The 22,270-nt window shown below is 41.0% G+C and overlaps 1 protein-coding gene across 1 annotated transcript in view; it reads right to left on the bottom strand.

Annotated features, from left to right (window-relative positions):
• HSD17B12 (hydroxysteroid 17-beta dehydrogenase 12) overlaps positions 1 to 22,270 on the bottom strand; it is a 94,838-nt gene that overhangs the window by 48,144 nt on the left and 24,424 nt on the right. The window contains exons 2-3 of the mRNA XM_009277581.1: positions 11,917 to 11,963; positions 7,310 to 7,385 (exon numbers count right to left, since the gene is read on the bottom strand). Coding sequence (XP_009275856.1) covers positions 7,310 to 7,385; positions 11,917 to 11,963 — 123 coding nt within the window. The remainder of the gene's footprint in view (positions 1 to 7,309; positions 7,386 to 11,916; positions 11,964 to 22,270) is intronic.

The following is a 22,270-nucleotide window of genomic DNA, read 5'->3' as shown; positions in this document are numbered from 1 at the left end:
GAAAAAAAAAAAAAAACTTTTTTTTTTTTTCAGATTTAAGGTCAACAGAGTGAATTCCAGAATGACCAGGAGAATTATTTAGTAAGAAGAATTTAAGAGTCACTTACAGAGACTGAAAGGTATCGTAGTATGGATTAATGAAAAAATTGTGCCCTTACTCAAGTCAATTTCAAGACATTTAAGTCAGTCACTCTACATGAATTAAACAAATTAAAAAAGTGAAACAAGCTTCTAGGCTAATTCAGCATTATTTTTTACATCCCTGACAGTTTCATCTGCATTCAGCATCCACAGAAAAGTGTTTACTGTAGTTAAGAGACAGACACTTAAAAGCACAGTTTTCAGGGTTCTCCAAAGTGTTACTTGTAAGGGAAAATACATTGTTAATTAGTCCACATCTAATGCACAAAGTAGTATAGTACCCAGTTCAGCACTGGAAGTGTTGCACATGCTTAAGGAGTTACACAGCAAGCATACTTGCATCCATTAGTTACACCATTTTTAAAATTGTTTATGTTTCATATTCATGATTTTTTTTTCCCCTAAAGAATTTGTTGTGAAAAACAGATCAACTGAGTTTCCTTTCTCTATGAAGAGCTACTAACTAGCATTAATTATTTTCCTCACCACAACATATTCCTGAAAAAACATAAATGCGATTATCACCATTTCCTCAGCAGAGAAGTCTATCGGGGATTTTTACAGCTTTGACAGATAAAAAGGGCTTGGTGTAACGGAACTCAACGTGCTAAAAAAGTGAGACGAGACTAAAATATACACTCATAGAATGAAGTTGTAGAAGGACAGCACTGTTAGCATCATCCAGTCCTTTCCTTGTTCCAGAGCGACCGTTCCCTGTAGAGCCTCTCAAAAGGCCTAATTTTAAGTCTCTTGGCAATAGAGCTTCCACCAATTGCCTTAAACCAGATTTGCAAAACAGACTTTCACTCATTGAAAACAATCCAATACTCATTTTTCACGTAATATTCAGTTTATTTTACACTGAAAGTGATAAGCAATATATCGCAGCTTTTGTGTTAACAGAAGGTGTTTAAGGGCCCAGAGGCTAGCACAAGGGCTCTTGTTTTTGGCATCCGCAAAAGCTGATGTTACAAACAGGTTGTTAGGCGAGACAGGCATTAAGTTTCTGTGTATTAAAGAACATGCAACCTATTCCCTCACCCAGCTACTGCCAGGTGGAGGCAGCAGTGACCCTGAATGTTTGCAAGGATGACTAATTCCTAGTTCTTCGGTCTGGGTTTCAAAAGTACAGTGTAAGTCATCTGCCCCATTGATCCAATTACCTAGCGTGTAAAACATTGAGACTCAAGACACCATTAGGTCCCAGAGTTAGTCCTGAACCTATAGACACGATATACACACATACAGAGTATCTGAGGTGTGGAAAAGGCTACTTCTGCTGTAGTTTATATTCAGAAAAGGAAACCCAAAGCACCTAATTCACATTTAAATAACCTTTACACATTTCTTCTCCTGGACTTTATGGGTTTACAAACTATCAACACAACAAATACTGCATAGAAGCACTCTGGCAGTGAGGTTCACAGCAAGCATGCTTCCAATCCTTCTTTCTGGAAGAAGCTAACTCAGTCTTGCCACGTGTGAAAAAGCACCGTCTGCTAGAACTTGCCAGATCACTTACTGCTATGTGTAACCCAGGACACCAACTGCTAAACTTTCTTAAACTGGTTTCCATCCTTAAAAGCAACTATGACAACGTGGTCTGTTACTCCATATGCTGACAGCTGATATGTAAACAAAGCCCTTTTGCGAGGATGTCACTAGTCACCTGCAGAATATTTTACTCACGGCTTGTCCTACCTTGTTGCTGCCTCAAAATTCTCCTAAAGGGTAAAGTAGTCCTAGGACTGCATCCTGTAGCTTGCAGGACATCTGTCAAGTGTTTCTCTAAGCATTCTGCTCAGTTTCTTCAAATTAACCCAGGCAAAATTTCACTGAGAAAATGTAAGAGAAGATGATGAAAAGGAGGGACTAAGGGGGAAAAAAACCCAAACCACAGATGCAGGATGCTTCTTAAAGAAAAATAAAATAAAATAAAAAAATAAGCTCCCTTCCCAATTGTTCTATGTCTTCTACATGCTCTGTTGATTGTATTCAGGGTTCATCTATTTCATTTATTGACAAATTAATAAAAATTAATTCGGCTTGAATCCTCCATCAGCTCTCTACAGTGTCTGACAACTGCTCCTTTAGTAAGTGGCTGACACCATTCAAGGCAAAACCATGGGAACTTTCTTCACTTCATCCAAGGGAAAGTTTCTTCAGAGATGAAAACCGAGAGCTCATTTTGAATCAAAGATCCTTATGCTACAACTTTATGTGAAAGGTGACTTCAGTGCATCAAAACAAGTCCAAAATATTTGAAGCCATTTTGTCAAGTCCAAGAAATATACGGGGATTTCAAGTATGTCAAGCTGAACCTGGCTCAGATGATGGAAGGCTGCAAACACATTAATTTACCTTGAAATAGATCACAAAAGGTCAAAATAACTGCCAGATTCAGTTAGTCTTCAAGTTAAGCTCAGGAAAGTGAACCTTGTCATTTCTGTGCAAGAAAAGTAAGATGATGTCCCTTCCCTCACCGAGTGTGTCTGCATTTCAACCTCCTCTATTAAATGCAAATATTCCTACCTGCCAACTCCAAGACGGGAGGAGGATTTATCAGGGCGCGGGGGGGAGGAAATGCAAGTGACAGGTCAGAGATTAAGGGGCAAAGCGCTCCCAGGTAGGTGCAGCTGAGCATCTGCAGGGGACAGATTTGCCATGGGGGCATTGGCCATTTGTAGCAGTAGGTCATGGTAACAGCTGAGGCACAAGCACAGTGGTCAGCATCAGGTCTGCTTCAGAATGTTCCCCGCTATCTTGTTACCAAGAAAGCAGAAGAAAGCTGTAAAACCCACCTGCCTAGGAAATGGAGAAGGAACATTTCTGGTTTTGGCACCACATCCCACTCATTTCATGTACTCACAAATCATGCCAGAGTAGTGAGAACATGATAGATCCCAAGTCTAAACTTGACAGCTATCAGTTTACAATGTACCTGAAATCTTAGGGTTAGAGAACAGCTCAATATGAAACTACCACGACCAAGCAACTTCAGGAACACTACACACTGAGCTCAGGAAACTTACTGGAAGTAAATAGTCAGCTACATGGATTTTAATTGCAAAAAACCTTTATTTTCTTAAAGAAAGACGTGTAGCAGAATCAAATTAAAGTTTTGGACTCTAGGTCTTAAACAGTATTAAAGGCTTAAAAGACAATGTATTCCAATTAAATGATCATTTGTGAGAATACATTGGAAAAAATTTGGGTTTTTTCAGTCCAAACAATTTCTTAGGAACTAATATTATCACCTGTGTGTACGTAATAGTAACAACTACCAATTTTAAAGCAGCAAATGGGAATTTACTTTAAAAAAAGTTTTGAATTGTATAGTAACTGATGACAAACTCAATCTCCTGTGTTGCATTTATATGCACTTACCTACAAGTAAGTAGGTACTTACACTTGCAAGTAGGAACACTACTTAGCTACAACTGTTTTTTCTTGCCTCCCACAGCTTATGCAGAGCTCCACCACCTGTCCTATGAAGCCACCAGCTAATAACATACACCGATACCAAATTCCTCTTTTGACAATTTCCCTACAGGCAAGCTCTCTTTAAAGCGTTTTCCCTGCTTGACTGGTTTTCACTACATTCTTCATATTGCAGCCCCTAGAAAATGAGTTTCTACAGCAAAGTTCTTCTCAAGTCTGCTCAGAACATACCTATCAGCAGCAGTGCAATAACTGAAGCTTTTCTGCTTACAAATCCATGGCTCTTGAACCAACTGCTGGCACAGAGCACCTGAGATGTCTTGGACCATACTCGTTATTAAATACAGCAAATCAGGGAACAGCCTCATTACATGGCGTTCAAGTAATTGTCTCCATTCACAGAGAATTTTTCTTTCTGATCCTCCCTGAACCTTTGAAAGTGTTTAATGATGTAATACAACAGGCACTTTAAAAAGGTGCTGGAACAATGATGTAGCATAAACTAAACTAGATCAAGGATTTTGTACGGTGACCCTAGTAGTCAGTGTTTGTGTATGAAAACTTGATTAAAAGATCAAGTATGTTTCCATAAAACCTATGTAATTCCATGCAAAGGTGTTCCAGGACCACTGAAGAGGAAATTCAAAATTTTTTCTTCTTCAGTCTGTGGCCTATGCTCTATTTCTTAGGGAACACAAAGCAGAATTTCCATTTTGTGGCAAATCCTACAACACCTAAGTATTCTGCAAAAAAAATTCAGCTTTACAACATGCTTGAAGACACATTGGGAAGTCTTCTGAAGTCTTTAACTACTTGTAATTAATCCACTAATTTTCATTGCTCAAACTGAGCTGCAAGTTCAGAACATCTGGCCTTCCTTTAACATCAGTACAGCCAGTTTAATGTGCATACACACACAAAAATACCAGATCCAGGTCAGCTGGCATTTAACGTTCAGAAAGACGTATCAGTTCTTCCCTTATGATGGTGGTTATGCAACTTGCATTTTGTACATAGATACCACTCCTAATATAAGTATATCCTAAGAGCACAAGAAAATATTCTTCTGAAATAGAATGAACATACCTGATCCTCAAAAGCCCTCTTGTTATTTGTGGCAAAGGGCATCTATCCATTCACTAGCATGAGCAGGACTCTGATCAGTGAAAATGAGGAAGGAACAGAAAACATGCACGGCTCACATAATTCAAAGAACTGGAATTAGTTAAATAGCCATTCTTTCTTAAAGTGATTAAGGGTCATTACTCAAAGAGGAGCAAGCTCACGTCAATTTGAAGAACAATTGCGGGACCACCATAAAGAAGTTTAAAGCTACCTTAGGAGCCTGCAAGGGAAACACCCAAGTAGTTACAGCCTTAGCTCTAAAAAAGTCACCCACCTTATATATGACAACATCTGAACAGACTGCAGAGACCACATGAGCCTGAATACAAGAAAATTGTGTCCAGCTAAAACCTAGCAGGATCCGAAAGTGCGACTCAGGCTTGCTCGATTATTCAGACTATCCTAATCCTTCAGCATATGCCACAGCGAACAAGGTATACATTTCAGTAGCTTGGTGTTGTCAAAAGAAATGTTCTGAAAACCCAGCATGAGTCATTTCATTTCAGAATGGTTTAGGAAAGAAGGCAAAAAAGTGTTTGGGTGAGGCCTAACAGTAATTATGTATTACAGGCTGCTCTGCATAGGCACATGTACCTATTATTTTAATCTGAAAAACTCTCCCAGCAGCTATCATGTAAGGGCTGAAAGCTCAAAGCAGTAGATTTATCTGTCCTGTCAGCATCATGCTTAATTCCCAAGGAGGAAGAGATTTCCAGACTGGCACAGAAAGGGCTATGACCACTTTCAGGAAGCTTGTCGCTTCATGCTTAAGTGTTTGATTCCAGAACAAGATATTTGTAGATACTTCTATCAGTTACACTTTTACTTAGCAAGACAGCTTTATACAGCATAGTAAGAAACGTGACTGCATACACCCACATATGCAGCAAAATACCATCCAGCTACTGCAGTGAACCACCAAAAAGACCATCTTGTTGCAACTTCTGTATGTCTTTGCATTAAGCTTCAGTACTCACGCAGGTTACCCGAGCAGTGACACCTGTACCGTTTAATTTGCACTGTGACTGCGTTGACTAGAGTATCACAGGTACGTCCAGACACTGCAGCGACATCCTTGCATGCAGGATACTAAAGAACAATGCCAGTTACTTCCAAACCAGCAAAGATAGGACTTGATGCCATCTTTGCTCTAAGAAGGAATGCTCTCTACCACCTAAGCATACACATAGAAAGGAAGACTTTCCTGTCTAGAAAACAGTTTCATATGCCATCTTACACTGGACACTAAAAATCAGAGACAGCGGCATTTACATCAGCAGAATTGTATGCCCTCTCTTTCAGTAAACTAGTAAAACAGTTACCATTAAGCAAGTTGAAGTCCTTGGGTCTTTTAGTCATCTTTACATTCACTAAGCAGCCCCTTACAACTTGGTATAGGACAGTTTGTTGAGGCTTGACTTACAGATTATGCTCTACAGTAAAGTGGTACCACTAACAAATTTATTAAAAATTTTAACAAACTCAAGCCAAAATAATACATTTATGACCTCTGAAAGAGAGCAGCTCTTACAATTATCTGCATTATGTACACAAATCATTTTAGAAAAGTCTAAGCAAGACAAGGGAGGGTAAGACAGAAGCATAATCTTAAAGGTTTCTTTACCCAACATCATTGTGCTGAGAAACCTGCTTTGTAATACACAACTCCCACTCCTGCTTATCAAAACCTCTACACACAAGGCTACATTTCTCACTTTATCTTGACATACTTTGCATAAGCTAATAACCTTGCATGAAATCTGCCTTAATAAGAGATATAGATTACAAGAGGAATTCTTGTGTGTTATGGTTATACATTGCTCTGATTGGAAAATCATTTGTCAACATGAGACTTGAGGAAGCTTTCTCCTAACTGACCCTGTACAGATATCCATTTTACATTTGCGATTGGAATACTTAAGTTGCTCCCTTACTTTTGCATTACAGCCATTTACCACACACTTACTGAAGAAACAATCCCTCATACAGGTTCTTAAACACATTAACTCATTCCCTATATTCCTATGACTATGCACACTCATCACCTCAGAAAAGCTTACAGCTCTCTAATCTATCTTTGAGTAGTTTACCCAAACAAAACAAAAAAAAAGGGGAGTAGGGGGAAGCTACCCACAATAAATTTGTATACTTGGTAATACAATGAGTAACATAAAGAACATGTTTTCAACAACTTTGAGTTACAAAGAAACCACCCTATGGCTGAAGCCCATGAAATCAAAAACTTGCCTCAAGATGAAGCAATGGCTACATGTTTTTTTCCTTATTATGATTTTAGACAGCTACTATGGGGATAGGTGGTATTTTAGTCTGACCTGGTAAGCTGTTCTTATATGGAAGACTAACAGTTTTAGAAGTACTTATTCCAGAATTAAGCTCTATTGTTCGCAGAAGTTAAACATGAACACCTGTAAAATTAATCTGCAAGGCCTTTACCACTTACATCTGTAACATTTGCACTGTGCACAAGAGCAAACCTTTTTCAAAATTAAAGCTGTATATATCAGCATGTATGAAATTCATGTGCAATTGCATTTACTTATAAGCATGCCTGTGAAGTTTAGGGAAGACATTTTCAACTCACTTATTTCACTAGCAACCTGGTCCAGTTTTTCTTTTGACCTACTGATTAGAGCCACCTTCATTCCACGTCTTGCTAACTGCAACAAAACAGAACAGGAGACATAAGAACAATCATAAATCTCTTTTCAGTTAGTATCCTAATTAAAGGAATTGCATAATTTGTCAAACATCACAACAATATATGACCAGCAAGTTCAAAAAATTAGAATTTTAAATAGAGACATGAAGGAGTAAACCAGGACAAATACTTCCATGCTTTTTCTTACTTGATTCCCTTCATGACAAATGTATTATCTTCTCAGTCATCTAATACAGGCTTATAGGCACATTTATAAAATAGAAAACCAACAGCAGACATTTTACAGAACTTTTACAACACCCCTGCAAGTCAGAGCAAAGAAGTTATTACCCATAATTAACGTGCCAAGTTAAGATATCCATGGTCACTTGAACAACCATGTTGCAAAATTACCCCAGCACTCAATACTTGCTTCCTTTAGTCAGACTCCACCCTTACTTTGTACTAATCATAGGTATATAAAGGTTAATTTACTCATGCAGTTCTTCAGGGAAGCTGTGTAACTTAAGCAGTGGCCAGAGCATATCCTGGTCATCAAATCAGACCTACCGCTGCAGGTTTGTAATGTAATCTAACAACTCAATTTAAAACTGTCTGCAGAAAGACAGCTACATATCTGAATTACTCTGCAATGAAAACAAACAATGTTTGTGACTACTATAAGTCCCTGTTACAGAGAAAAGTAAAAACAATATATCCACAATTCATAGTGACACTGCCCTTCAGACACTTAACACCTACATATAAAAAACAGGTAAGTTCTCATTGCTCCAACAAAACTCCTTCACTGCCTTAGGAAGCAGATGAGAATGGGTCTTAAAGGAAACCTAAAAAAAAAAAAAATAAAAATCAAAAAACCACAGCATAGTATAGCGACAATCTAAAATGACTTAATCTCATCTACCTTTCTAGCAGAAGTAGGCAAACCAAGAAAGCTTCTTTCAGAGAGAAGTATGACGAAGTTCATCAGTGAACTCCATACTTCACTCCCATGTGTGATCTCCAAGCAGAAGAAATCTCATACTAGATCTGTCGTGAGCTTAGAGTGAGGTGTGATGAAACCAAAGACACTCACACTAGGAACTGCTAACAAACCGCTGCTTTCCGCTCAAGGAAATGATCTAGTGTTATGAGGACAATTGTCTAAAACGGATGAACACATACACCTCCAGATAAGCACCTGGCCCACTGGAATAAACTTTTCATAAAACCAAGCAGTAGGCTTGGAGGGCAGGGGGGAGAAGGGAATAACATAGCATTCTCTCATTCCACATGATCAAGGCGGCGAAGGCAAATACTTTACCTAAAAGTATCTCAGCCTGTGACACCGAGGACAACCTGAAAGTAATCTACTCAGAGTCTGAAATAGCTGTGGTCCCATGGGGCAAAACAGCCCCAGAGATGTTCCTCATGGGTGCAAGCTCCAGACCATTGACACACAGTTTGCTTGCTTTCGGCAGTCATAATGTCTGGGCTCCCAGATTGCTTAAGTAGGTACCTCAGCTTTACGGAGAAGTATCCAGCTGTGCTTGTCTCAAAAGTCGAGAAAGCAAAGTCATGTCAACACACCCAGTTAGTGGAACCTCAGGACATTTAGAGAACTTCCACCACAAGAGCGAGCTTGAGAGAAACTGCTGCTATATTGACACTAAAGGGACACACTCTGAGAAGCGCATCTGAAACCTGGAAATGGAAACCCATTTGCAAGAGGAATTCTCAGTACAGAGCACATAAGGCTCTTTCCTTGACCATTTTAAGTAGGAACGAATACCACTTAAGAGAAGTAATCAAACTTGGAAAAGATACGGTGCTCAATGGCAAGTTCAATTGGAGTCTGATGAAACCAGGTAAGTTTCTGCTGAGCACTCTGAATTCCCTGGTAGAGGCCTAGTGAGTTGAAAAGAACCACAATAGTCCAAAGAGCAATAATGATCCTCTGAGATCCCAGTAACTAATCACGTTTTTACGTAAGGAACGAGGAAGACCCAGTTGCTTTGTAAATAACCTGCCATTATACTCAGATCTTTGGCCAATGTCCGTAGGGTCATAAAAAGGCTGAATGAGATGATCTTAAAACTAATCACAAAAACTCATCCAGAGTAGCAAACATTGGGAAGATGCTCTTGTAGCCTAAGGATTGATGCAAGCAAGAGTCACCATTCTAACGGAGTTGGTGGATGTAGGTGTCTGACTTCCTTAAATCCCATATTAGTAACTACCACGTTTTCCACTTTGGTAGCAAAACACAGCTGCTGTCAAAGCCCTTTCTCTCCAAGATGGAAAGGAATGTCATTGACAGCCCACCAAAGCAGAGTTAAAGCTCTTGTTAGAGTAGGTATAGCAAGAGGATCTACAAAAAGCAATACTAAGCAGATGTGCACAGCAGAGTACTGCAATGGGATCACAACCTCTAGTTTATCACTAGCATACAAATACATCTGAGATTAAATTTAACTCATGATTTGCAAAAGCGAACAGCAGACAGCAAGAAAGGGGTAACAAATAGCGACTCCTGACCATACCCTTAAAAAAAAAAAAAAAAAGAAAAAAGTGTGCTGCTTTGGAATCGAAGACTGGGTGAGCATTACCCAAACAGAGAAGAAAACTTGCATTTACTATGGCACTACCTTTCGTGAAGGGGTGGTCTAGTGATGAAAAGGTTATCAGTGCTGAGCAAGGCATAAAGATCTTAATACTGCAAGAGTGAAAAGTGTAAAAACAGCTCTTTGCTTGGAAAAGAAGGAAAGTAACTAACAGAGCAGAGTACAACCAGAGAATCCACAAACTTGTAACACTCTTCCATCACTTACTGGTGACCATGTCAAACTTTCGAAGAGGTGATTCTCAACACACTGTTACATTTCTCAAACTCCTCCAAGGAGAATGAAGTAATCTGCATGATTATAATCACAGCCATCGGTGCCCAGGCAGCTGTATGCCAGTGGCATTTCTAGTAACCTGATAGGAATTCCTAGCAGAAAGTCAAGCCTCCACTGGCAGTCTTATGAAGACATCTCTAGAGTTAATTGAAAGATTGGTAAGTCTTTTCAGGTATTCCACATTTCACCCTGCATTCACACTTTACTTCATCAAGTATTCTTCATCCACGTAAACTGTCAACGGGTAGATATGTGTTTTATTCTAAATAAATAAATAACAATAATAATTTTTTAAAAATAGAAATGTTTTATTCTATAGCCAAAGAATGAATATTTGTACTCCTTGGGGTGCACTGTGCCTACAGCAGGGAAGCTGAAACAGTCAAGTGTTTCCCAGCAGGATCTCATACTTGTCATCAGCTTTCCTAATAGGGGTTCGTATATAGGGGTCTACCAGCAGCACCCACTTGTGTTTGAAGGCAGCCTGGTTCTCAGAGACACCAGCAGAACATAAAGCAAGCTGTAGTTTCACTCACCTGATAGCCTAACATATATATCCTGAAACTAATCTCCCATGATATTCAGAGGGTATCTCCCACACCAGAGGACTTCCTCCTGATAGTGCTATGCCCTGGGCACAATGATCTCCTTCCACTTGCTCTAGGCAGTTCAATTTAAGTGATCATTTGTTTAAGTTCTGTGTAACTGGGATATTTGGCATGCATGAGCGTCAGCTCTGCGCCAGAATCAGGCACTGTTGGCATCAGGCTTATTTCCCTTTGCAGCCAACTCCCCCTATCTTGACCCAGTAGGACAGGGTGCTACTTTCTGCAAAGCAGAAAGGACTTTGGGGACTAAGGGTGTGGGTGGCAGGGCACACAGGGATGGAAGGGAGATCTGAAGGGCGAGGACTACCCGTGAAGATGAACGCTACTGTCCCCGTGGGCACCACAGAACAAAAAATTCCAGAAAAAGGGAATCTCTCACTGCTGATCTCTTCACACAAAGCCATGCTGGTGTTTCAAATTACACAAAAATGAGTACAGACAGGCTCACTTTGGTACTGATGCTGGAGTTGAAAGTTATTTTTGCTATAAATTGTTGTAGTCAGCACTATTTGTCATGATGTTCTCTGGGCTTATAGGCTAAATTGCCCCATACTAACAGGCACTTTCTGTCTTAAGCAATACATTCCAGTACCATATTTGGAGCCCACATATCCATCAAGAACAAAAGTACAGTAAAAGAGATAGAGGTAAAACCCAGCTTCAGAGACTTCATGAACTATAGGGAATAATTGGAACATACTGCAGGCAGCTAGAAATGCCATTTAGTCAGTGCCTGGAAATACCAAAAGGAAATACCAAGGGTTGAGAAAGTTAAAATAATCGTAACAACCAAAAAAGTTAAAAATAAAAACTGAAGGACAAGGTAAAGGCTGAAAATAAAATTCATAAACACAGGAAATTAACAAAAAGGGATACAACTTTTGGCTGGTCACCTGAGGGAAGCAAGGCAATAGACCTCTTTCTCCACAGATATCTATGTTAAGATAAGGTGAGGAGATATGACCTGATGCTTGACAGAGTTGAGACAGCATGACATCTTGCCAAGGGTCGAGATACACTTCCAAGTGATAAGAATTCTTACCTCTTCTGCATAGGCTTTTCCAATCCCATCAGTAGCTCCTGTGACCACTGAAAAAGAAAGACATATACATTAGTTGCTTCACAGAAATAACTGCAATGGGTGTTCATTAGTAGGCCATTAAAGTACTAATTCCAGCCAAGAGACACATCAAAGTTTCTGGAATAGGTGTACAACTTATTAAATCTCTTAGGGAAGTCGCACTAAAATCTTTTCCACATGTAAGAAAGGAGAGGAAGAGAAGGAGTTATGAGCTTAACAAGTTATTTTAAGAATCACGTTCAGCACCCCTTCTCTGGCCCACTACGCTTCTTTAGAAGCTTTGCAGACTGTAAAAAAAGCTCAGTTATGACTATTAAACTAGCTCTCAACTTAGTTTTAAGTATATAGTAAAATAAAAAGTATCTTAAAGCCTGTAAGCATCCAATAAAACAAACATTTTAGGACACGGGCAACAGGTCTCTTAGTGACTCTCCAGTAGATTTCAGATCCCTGTGACCATTGTGTTTACCAGCACCAAATATGAGTGACTGATGCAGCCATCAGTTGCAAGCCAGGCTTCTAGAGATTAAACTTTTTCACCCGTGGGTGACTGGGATCTGTGTCAAGCCTCAAGTCTTTCTAGGATTCTCTTCCACATGCTGAGAAGCTCTGAGTGACTCAACGTGCCATTAGTTTGACAGATTATTCCAGGGCTCTCACGACACCAGTAGCTGATCATCTCAGTTTGCTCACTAAATAGTAATTCCTCCATCCAGAATCTGCTTCTCCAACTACTTTTTAAGCAAGCACATTCAGCACCACTTCCTTTTTCTCTCAGCTCTTCCTTCTCATCAAACCCAATGCCTACACCTCAATATCCTTACTCATTTAGCTCCCCACTCATTCATCTGTCTCTGCTCTCACTCTCCAAGTGGCTACAGAATATACCGGATTTTTCTGTTTGTCCTCAAGTCAGATCAGAACAGCTTGGTTTGTGCTTCCACTGCTTATCCCTGAACGTAGGCATGCCCAAATAATTTGCCTTATTTAATGTTTCAGAAAACTGAACTGAGAGTGTTGGTTCAACTCGCAGGTCAACCTCTACCTGAGTGAAACTCACAGCAGACGGAGGTGGTGTCTGGCACTGAGATTCAGCAATAACTTCACTTCAGGGCACCAGAATGAGACATGCTTGCATGTCTCTAAATTGGAGAGACATGGATATGACAGATGGACCACTCAGTGGATAAGGTAATTGGCTGGATGGTCGCACTCAAAGAGTTACGGCCAATGGCTCCATGTCCAAGTGGAGACCAGTGACGAGTGGCGTTCCTCAGGGGTCCGTATTGGGACCGGCGCTGTTTAACATCTTTGTCAGCAACATGGACAGTGGGGTTCAGTGTACCCTGAGCAAGTTTGCCGACAACACCAAGCTGTGTGGTGCAGTTGACACGCTGGAGGGAAGGGATGCCATCCAGAGGGACCTTGACAGGCTTGAGAGGTGGGCCCGTGAGAACCTCATGAAGTTCAACAAGGCCAAGTGCCAGATCCTTCACGTGGGTTGGGGCAATCCCAAGCACAAATACAGGCTGGGCAGAGAATGGATTGAGAGCAGCCCTGAGGAGAAGGACTTGGGGTTGTTGGTTGATGAGAAACTCAACATGACCTGGCAATGTGCACTTGCAGCCATTCGTATCCTGGGCTGCATCAAAAGAAGCGTGGCCAGCAGGTTGAGGGAGATGATTCTGCCCCTCTACTCTGCTCTGGTGAGACCCCACCTGCAGTACTGCATCCAGCTCTGGGGCCCCCAACATAAGGAGGACATGGACCTGTTGGAGCAAGTCCAGAGGAGGGCCACAAAGATGAACAGAGTGCTGGAGCATTTATCCTATGCAGAAAGGCTGAGAGAGTTGGGGTTGTTCAGCCTAGAGAAGAGAAAGCTCTGGGAAGACCTTATAGCAGCCTTCCAGTACCTGAACAGGACCTACAAGAAAGCTGGAGAGGGACTTTTTACAAGGGCACGTAGTGATAGGACAAGGGGTAATGGCTTTCAACTGAGAGAGGGCAGATCTAGATTAGGTATTAGGAAGAAATTCTTCACTATGAGTGTGGTGAGGCACTGGAACAGGTTGCCCAGAGAAGTTGTGGATGCCCCATCCCTGGAAGTGTTCAAGGCCAGGTTGAACGGGGCTCTGAGCAACCTGGTCTAGTGGAAAGTGTCCCTCCCCATGGCAGGGGGGTTGGAACTAGATGACCTTTAAGGTCCCTTCCAACCCAAACCATCCTATGATTCGATTAGTCACTGCTTGCAGATCACCCATAACAGTTGGCATGCAAACAGCAGCCAGAATATTTCTGTTTGAGTAGTAACAGCTAGGAAATGCTGTAACCATTTCAGTTTCTGTGCCGGCTAGCTATAAATAAGTGGATGTAATAAAAAGTGAGGAAGCTGCCAGTGAAGGTCCTATTTGAGCTTGAATGGCCAGCCAACAGTGCAATAACAGGCTAAGAATGAAAGATCCAGTCATGCCCCTGACTCGAGCTAGATTTACAGATGACCACAGATGAAGGTACATATACATACATTTATCCTTTCCCTGGTTTCAAGGTTTATTTGCAAGATGCCATAGCTCCAGTGTGATAAGGATATGCAGGACCGTACCGTTAGCATACTAACACATACTGCACACGCAGGATGCTCTGGCTAGGAAATGGAGTCCTAGCTGCTGCACTGTCAGCCCCAGTGAATTTTATAGAGAAAGCCAAGTGTCTGTGTCACACTGTTTTGCCACTTCCTATCCAGCCACGATTAGAGAAGTGTAAGTAACAGTTTTGTTACAGAAACAAATCCACATACAGAAAGATCAAGCAAGGGTCCAAGTGACGACAAAAGCAGACCTTGGGGAAGAAATCAAGAATATATTCCCAGGAGTCCACTTGCCTGCAGCCAAACTTATACCAATGTTGTTACCCATTTAGCCAGACAGCATTACAGTCCTGCAGGATGGCACTATCCCTTTAGTTCAAGGACTAACAAGCTTCAGTTTCAGCCTTGCTGATCTTGGGTTTCACATTATTATCACATGATTCATTATTGCTTCAGGAAAACAACAAAACAAACAAGAGCACAGCAAAAACCTGCACCAGTACCACTCCCTGTTAGGCTTACAACAGTGGCTGGACATGTTCTAAGTTGACCCAATCTGGAAAAAATTCAACTTCAGTGACTCAGTGAAAGGGGTTGTCTCCTTCATTATAGTTAGTGAGGTACCTAAAGAACAGCCATGCCCTATAACACTTATAGATAGTTTCTCCTCCTTCCAACTCAAAATTCATGGACTTAATGGTTTTATTCCCAGATAACAAGCTCAGCATTTTAAAATACTGTTTCCTGACACTGTGAGTTGTTCAGCTTCTAGCAACTACAGCTGAGAGTGCATGCTCCATAAGGCAGGGACTCCAAAAGAGCATCTGTAGCACTTTAAAGGCTTAGTAAAGTGCAAGTACAATTTCAGTCAAGGATATTTACCTCATTTATTGAATCCATTGCTTAGGTAAATTGTAATAGAATCGGCTGGAACATGAGACTTAAGCAGCTGAAGATCAGGGATTTCTAACTGAAGTACGAGTAACAGGATGGTTCCTCCCTTTTCAGATTCTACTTCAAATTAATATAACCTGTAGTCCAGAGGTTAAAATACCCTCCAGAACAGAACTGGAGAAATTTAAACAAATCTGATATAGATAAATGATGAAAAACATTACAAAATCCCAGCAGGAAAAAAAAGTGCTTGAGCCATTACCTACATAAACAGGCACCTAGCTGATACACTTTATTGTTTTGCTTCTGCTGCAGGTAAAGGCATAGGCATCCGAATAAAGCACACAGCTAGGTTTTTTTAGCAATAAGGGAAATCCTCTTCTCACAAGAAGGCACTAATACCATCATTTTATTAGTGGCTCCACTTTGAGAAGGATAATTTTGTCTCCTCCTTCATGCTCCCACACCACCTTGAAGAACAAACACAGTACAAGGACTGCTTTCCAACATATAACCTAAAAACCACCTTTTTTCAGGCCATGCTTCTCTTCCTAAGGCCCTTCAGGAGAAGCCGCCTGGCTCAGTTCTCACCTATTCTAAGCAAATGGACTTCCCATCAACAGCTGTGCTGCTGCAGAGGCCATCGAGGTCGGCACCAGAGGACTACGATGGGAAATATGCACTAATACAGACCTGTCCTGCTGCTGACCAGTAGCACCCAGTTCAGCCAGGGAGCTGCGGTTACAGCCCATTTATGGGATCCTAGTGAGCAGTTTGGTGGGTCAGAAAGGCTGCCCAGACAGATACCTGCCAGAGCAGAGAGCAATACTTAGACCCTATGTTGTAAAAGCAAGGAAAAGAGGTGGGGCAAAGGCCACTGATTGGACCAACGTCACAAAAGTCAAGATTCAGCCACCTTATATTCCTCTGTTTTGGATTACCAAAAGCGTATATGCTATGGGGAAGGGGAGAGCGATAAAAAAAAAAAAAGAGGCTTTAGTAAGACTTGTGCATTAGCAAGGCAGTTATAATTTTCATATTGATTACATTCATCTCTAGTTTCCACTCCAGAGCCAAGTGTTACAGTTTTAACCACTCCAAAGCTGTGCCAGTTTAACTAAATTTTTACTATCAACTTGATGTGCCAAAGCTAGTTTAACTCCAAGTGTGGATTAAGCTTTTAAATTCTGTTTCTTCTACAGACTGCCTTCCAACAAAAGTTACAAACTGGCTGCAGTTGGCAGAGCTTAAAGAAGGCAAAGCAAGTAGGGTAGGAATAAGTTATTGTCTGTACAAGAAAGCTGCACCAGCTCGTAAGTGTGATTATACACATTTACTCAGTAGTCAGACTAACTGTAGTAGCTTCCCACTTCAGCCATCTGCCGTCTCCAGAAGAGAAGTGAGAAGAGTGCCCAGGCAGCTCATGTGTGAGCCCACCGAATAAAAGTTTGCCTGAATGGAGGCTTGTATTGAAGCACTGGCTGATTTTAGGCAAAGAAGTCAATATCCATCTTCCCCTGACTTTTGGGGCTGTAGAGGAAAAGGGGAAGAAAAATAAGGAAAGGTATCCAGTAACATGACATACTCTGAAAACAGCTCACTCTTAATAAATCAATATATGCACTTGCATTGGTCTGGAGACGTTCTACCCCAGGAAGTTACCACTAGCCAGAGTTCAGCAGCTCTGGATGCAAGGTATTTCACAAAATAGTTAGACTTCATCTGGAACAGATTCCCATCTCAAGACGTGCTTTTTTGAAACTAGCATATGTATAAGTACAGAGCTGAGCTGACATGTGCAAGACTACAACACCTTTTCTCAGTTCTGAAAAACCTGCCCAAAGACTCCTGTTCCAAGTCACGCAGTCCACACAGCCTGGCCCTAGCGAGTCCAGCACACTGAAAGGAACATCTCTTGCTCTTCTATGTAATGACACTTTCTTGACTGGGTAAGACTGGCATAATCATTGTTATAATGGGTTACAGATGTATGCATGGGTTTTATCCTCTAGTCCCAGCTTTCATTTCAGTTGTGCATGAACAGTCTTATATTCCAACTGACCCTATACTGTTCAAAATGGTAGGCAAGAAGTGGGAAAGCTGGTATCAGGGTCCCTGAACAAAGAAAGCAGTATGGGGTATCATCTGCTCACACCACTGGAGGAGGTTATGCCATATGTAGGCTGTACATCTTTCAACTGCCATTGCATATATACAAGTCATCTGCACAAGAGCTCATATCAGCAGTTAAATTTTTAATTACAGTATTATCCTTAACACATCATGTAATCATTTCCATAAATCACCAAAATCTCCACCTTAGGACAGTATAGCGTCTTTGCCCTAAAGACTGTGTCAGAATTTTGCTTCCTATATGTTGTGGGGAGGGAAGAGGGGAAAAAAAAAAAAAAGAAAAAAGCCACCTTTTCCAACTCCTGCTTTGAGTTTACTTATACATCTTTGACCTCTTACAATGATCTCTTCAATTTAAGATACAGCTACACAGGAATCCACCATAGCTTCTACTACTGGACTAGTTATCGATAGATGCAACTCACTAATTCTCTAAACCTTAATACTGCCTAGCCACTTCACCTCCTAATGTTTCACATGGTGTGTCTCACAGCTTTGGTCACATACACAACAGATGTGATGCAGTTCATAAGCATTGGCATCATTTCCTGTCCAGTACCAAACTCACGGCAACCCTTGACGAACACAGGGCAAAGTTAAATGAACTCAGCAGTCAGTGAGATGTGTGGTCTTGCACTAAAAGGGAACAGCTTTCCCGTTACTAAAAAAGCCATAGACCAAGTCTATGAAACACATCATGTAACCAGCCAGTGACTTTAGTCTAGAAGATTAATATGCCCAGTGGTACATGACTTTAGGGGCTAAAAATGTAGACTCTTCTCCAGAAGGCTTACAGAGGGGTGAATATGCAAATGCTTCCAATAGCACCTGCATCCTTCAGAAATCCCACAGCCCATGGCTAAACCTGCACGGGATAAGGTACCACCAATGGTGCGGGGAGCTCACATGTTCTTTCTGCTTCTAAGAAGTAACAGCCACTGCCCTTCCAAATAAGAGGTCACCTAGAAAACAACCACCACCTCCTAAAGAGGTATACTGGATAAACATTACCTACTGTTAAAAAGGGACCACCGTTCTACAGCCAGGCAAAAGCAGCACCCAGCAGACCAAGGCAGTCTGTTTTGTGAATGAAGTGAATATTCAAGGCCCAGAAAGAACATTTTTATCTGCTCACGCAGCTAGGACATCTTAAAACAAAAGCAAAGAATGGTGCAGTAAAGCATGAGGCAGGCATGTAGAAATCATCTCGTCTCACGATGGGAGCAAGGACCAGCATTGACACAGGGAGAGGGAGCAACAGCAAGCATAGAAAATTCTACTGCAGTTCTGCAGAGCAATCACACTGAAACAAGATTATAGATTCGTGACTGCCCAATTCAAGGTTAGACTACAGTGAAGACAAAGCTTAAAGAGATCAAGCCTGCCTTCAGATACAAACACACATTTTCCACAGCAAAATAAGCTTTTGAGATGCCTAATGGAGATAAAGCATGGCATACTTTTATCCATGTTGCTGCTAGCAAACAGCACCAGGCATACTCTTTGCACTGCTTTGACTACCTGCACAATGAAGCTAATAACTATTATGCATGTTCTTTACTAGCCTCTTCAAACTACAAATTCATTTCAGTTCAGCCATCTTCCTGTTTTCATTAAGAAAAGCGTGAGTTTTTAGGCAATCTTTCAAAGCACTGCAGGTGCACTCATGCACATCATGACCTAGGAAGGAGAACTCAAGCCACTAACAATGTTATTGCCCCTAGAAAGATGCAGGTCCAGCAATTTGGGAGTACCTACACTCTTCCTGCCAAAAAATTAAGCTAACAAACAGATCTCAAGGAGGGCAGCTCAGCTACATTTCTGATCCCCTGAGAGGTATTCAAATTTGTTGTCAAAATGGCCACTGCAGAGCTAGTCTCTCAGCTACATCCTCCATTCACACAGAAAAGCCATCCCTGTCCTGCAAGACTGAAGCCAGGTATGAGTGAGGGTCTGTCACGGCATAGCACCCAGCTGCAGCAGACATCAACGTAAAGAAGAAACTAGGAACCTAGTGTGTCTTGTTAAAGCAATACAGTTGAGAGAAACTTCATAGCACAGCTAACCTTAGCATAGACTTAAAGTACAACACATAAATAACTGAAGACTCGAGATTCTTCTGCTACGAAACACGGAGGCTATATTAAGAATGTGACAGCTCCTGGAGAAAACAAAAGCTGGCAAGGGGAGAAAAGACTATCCCTGCTTGGCATCAAGCAGTGCTTCATTTATTACAGATTTATATAAATCACTGGCATTTGACCAATACCAAGCTTCTAGATTATCTCCAGCCAACAAAAGTACTTTAGTCTGTGCTAGTTAAAAATATTCTACTTTTTGTCCTCAGCTTGCTAGGAACAGCTATTTTTAGTAAGAGCCCAATCAACCTTATCAAAATCAAGCATCAAAAATAGACTGGAGAAACACTGGAAGCAAATACTATTTTTAGCTGCTCTGTCTATCCCTGCCGTTACCCACAAATTCTGACTGCACAGACCATGCACGAGTGCTTAGTTATTCTAGGCAGATCCTCGTCGTGACCCTTTTTTTCCCTGAACACCTGAATGCAGAAAACACTCGATTGATTAAAGATTAATACAGCCGCAAACCGTGACAGCTGCCTTTCGTCTGAGTGCTTTTGGGGAGGGGGAGAATATGGGATGACAGAGAGCTTGCATCAGTATTCCTCTTGGGAATCTATTACATGGAAAGAAAATTGCTATTTCAATTCCCTTTTGTTGCTAAAAATAGCAGCCCCAATTGATTCAAGCAAACAGTGCACCGGCTTAGCAATGCCAAATTTAGAAACCACTGAAGTCCCAAAGAGTGAACGCTAACGCAGCCTAACACATGCCAGCTCATATTTAACAAAGAACAAAGAAGATAAGCATGCTGGCTGCAAGTTAATAAGACAGCAGTAACTCCCTGCATTTTTATTAAATAAAAACAGAAAACTCAGTGCAAAAATGAAACAAACTTCACTTCTATTCTCAATTTAACTTGCTGAAATAGGAAGCCTCATCAGAAAGATCATCTGTACCCGAGCTGAAATCCGAGAAATTCTGTTGGTTTTTTTTTCCCTCATATAAAGGTTTTTTTCTGCACAAAGGAGCTAACACCTAATGGTCAGGCTTTGAAAAGACAGGCTACAGAAAAAGGTTCAGTTCCCGGAACCAAACACTTACTTGGTAACAGCTTGTGTCTAGGAGCTAGGATTGTGGGTAGAAAAATATTCTATAAATATCGCAGAACTGACAAGTTCCCTTTTCATCCAGAACTACAGCAAGAAAGGGTTTTGGGCAGTGTACTCTCAAGATTCCTTTAGACTTGAGAGCTAGAAGCAATCTAGAAATCTCAACAAGAAAACCATACAGAAGAGTTCATGAAAGTCACGGGCAACGCTTATGCAGTATCAGTTCCAGTTGCCTCTATGTGAGCTCTCCCAATTCCAGGGTGGCCTTCTTTTACCCGCTCACACTCAAATTTTTGCCATGAGGTCTTTTTCTCCTGTTAGTCACAGGTGGCTGGGTTATGGATATGGAACTCTGAGAGGAGAGCGGGAACTTTGTCATCCTGTCTCCTGTGGTCAGAAGCTCCCACCCCATCCTGTTACAAATTTAAGAACTTTGATGCTTTCAAGGCTTTTGATCCAGAAAATGTCAGGTGAACCCAAGAGTGCCCTGAACTTAACTTCTGCAATAGCAAGGAAGTTGTTGAGATCATCTGCTCAACTCTGTTTAAGTTGAGTTAAGCATTCGCAAAAGCTATTGCTGCCTTGTGCTCAGTAAGACACTACCATAAGAGTTACTGCATAGTATTAATATTCAGCAAAAACAAGCTCTCATTTGTTCATCATTGTGAAATACGTGACAGATGCTGACTGTCGCTGCAAGCACAACCAGGCCAAGAAAGCACATTGCACGGAGGTCATTCAAATTACCGTCTGATTCTTCCTGCCTCTAAGAGAGGGTGAATACAACAGGAAAATTTTGAAGATCAGATAGCTTGGGACTGGCACCCTCTGAAGGCTTTGAGTGTTTTTGCCACTGGAAACATGCATAGATAAGTTGCTTTTCTGAGAAGGAACTAAGCAGCCAGGGAACTAAGGGCCTCTGGGTTTGGAGTCTGCAAAGCTGAAAGAAGGCTCTACATAAGAAGTCACTAGAAGAAATTAGAGATATTTTTTTTTCTCTTTCACTATATGTTTGTAACAGGCAGAAAAACAAATTCAAGTTAGTGACATGGCAAGAAAAAACCAACACCTGGGAAGAGAAGAGTATAACAAGGGATCCTGGCAAGCTATGGGGCTTACTCATTTCAAGTCAAAGCTATGCAAGGTGTCAGAATAATCATAAGCATAGAAAAAAGTGGAGATTGGGATAAAAATGCAGCACTGGATCCATTTCTAATCAAAAAAGGCAAACTGTGCCAAACTTTTAAAACAGTGTGATCAGTTTAGACAAGAATAATGCTCCAGACCTACGAGGCAAAAAGAAAATCATTTTATATGATGACCATAAGAAACTATGACTGTGAAGGTGACTGGGACCAAACATAAGAATCTTAGAATACTGTCAGGAGTTACCTGGGGAGGCATCTACAACGGTTCAGATTAAAGTTCCTTTTTTTCTTTTTCTTTTCTTTTCTTTTCTTTTCTTTTCTTTTCTTTTCTTTTCTTTTCTTTTCTTTTCTTTTCTTTTC

The sequence above is a fragment of the Aptenodytes forsteri genome, unplaced genomic scaffold, assembly GCF_000699145.1.
Source record: "Aptenodytes forsteri isolate BGI_AS27 unplaced genomic scaffold, ASM69914v1 Scaffold146, whole genome shotgun sequence".
Classification (NCBI taxonomy): domain Eukaryota; kingdom Metazoa; phylum Chordata; class Aves; order Sphenisciformes; family Spheniscidae; genus Aptenodytes; species Aptenodytes forsteri.
Note: the sequence above shows the minus strand (reverse complement) of the source record. Positions and strands in the feature narration are given on the sequence as shown.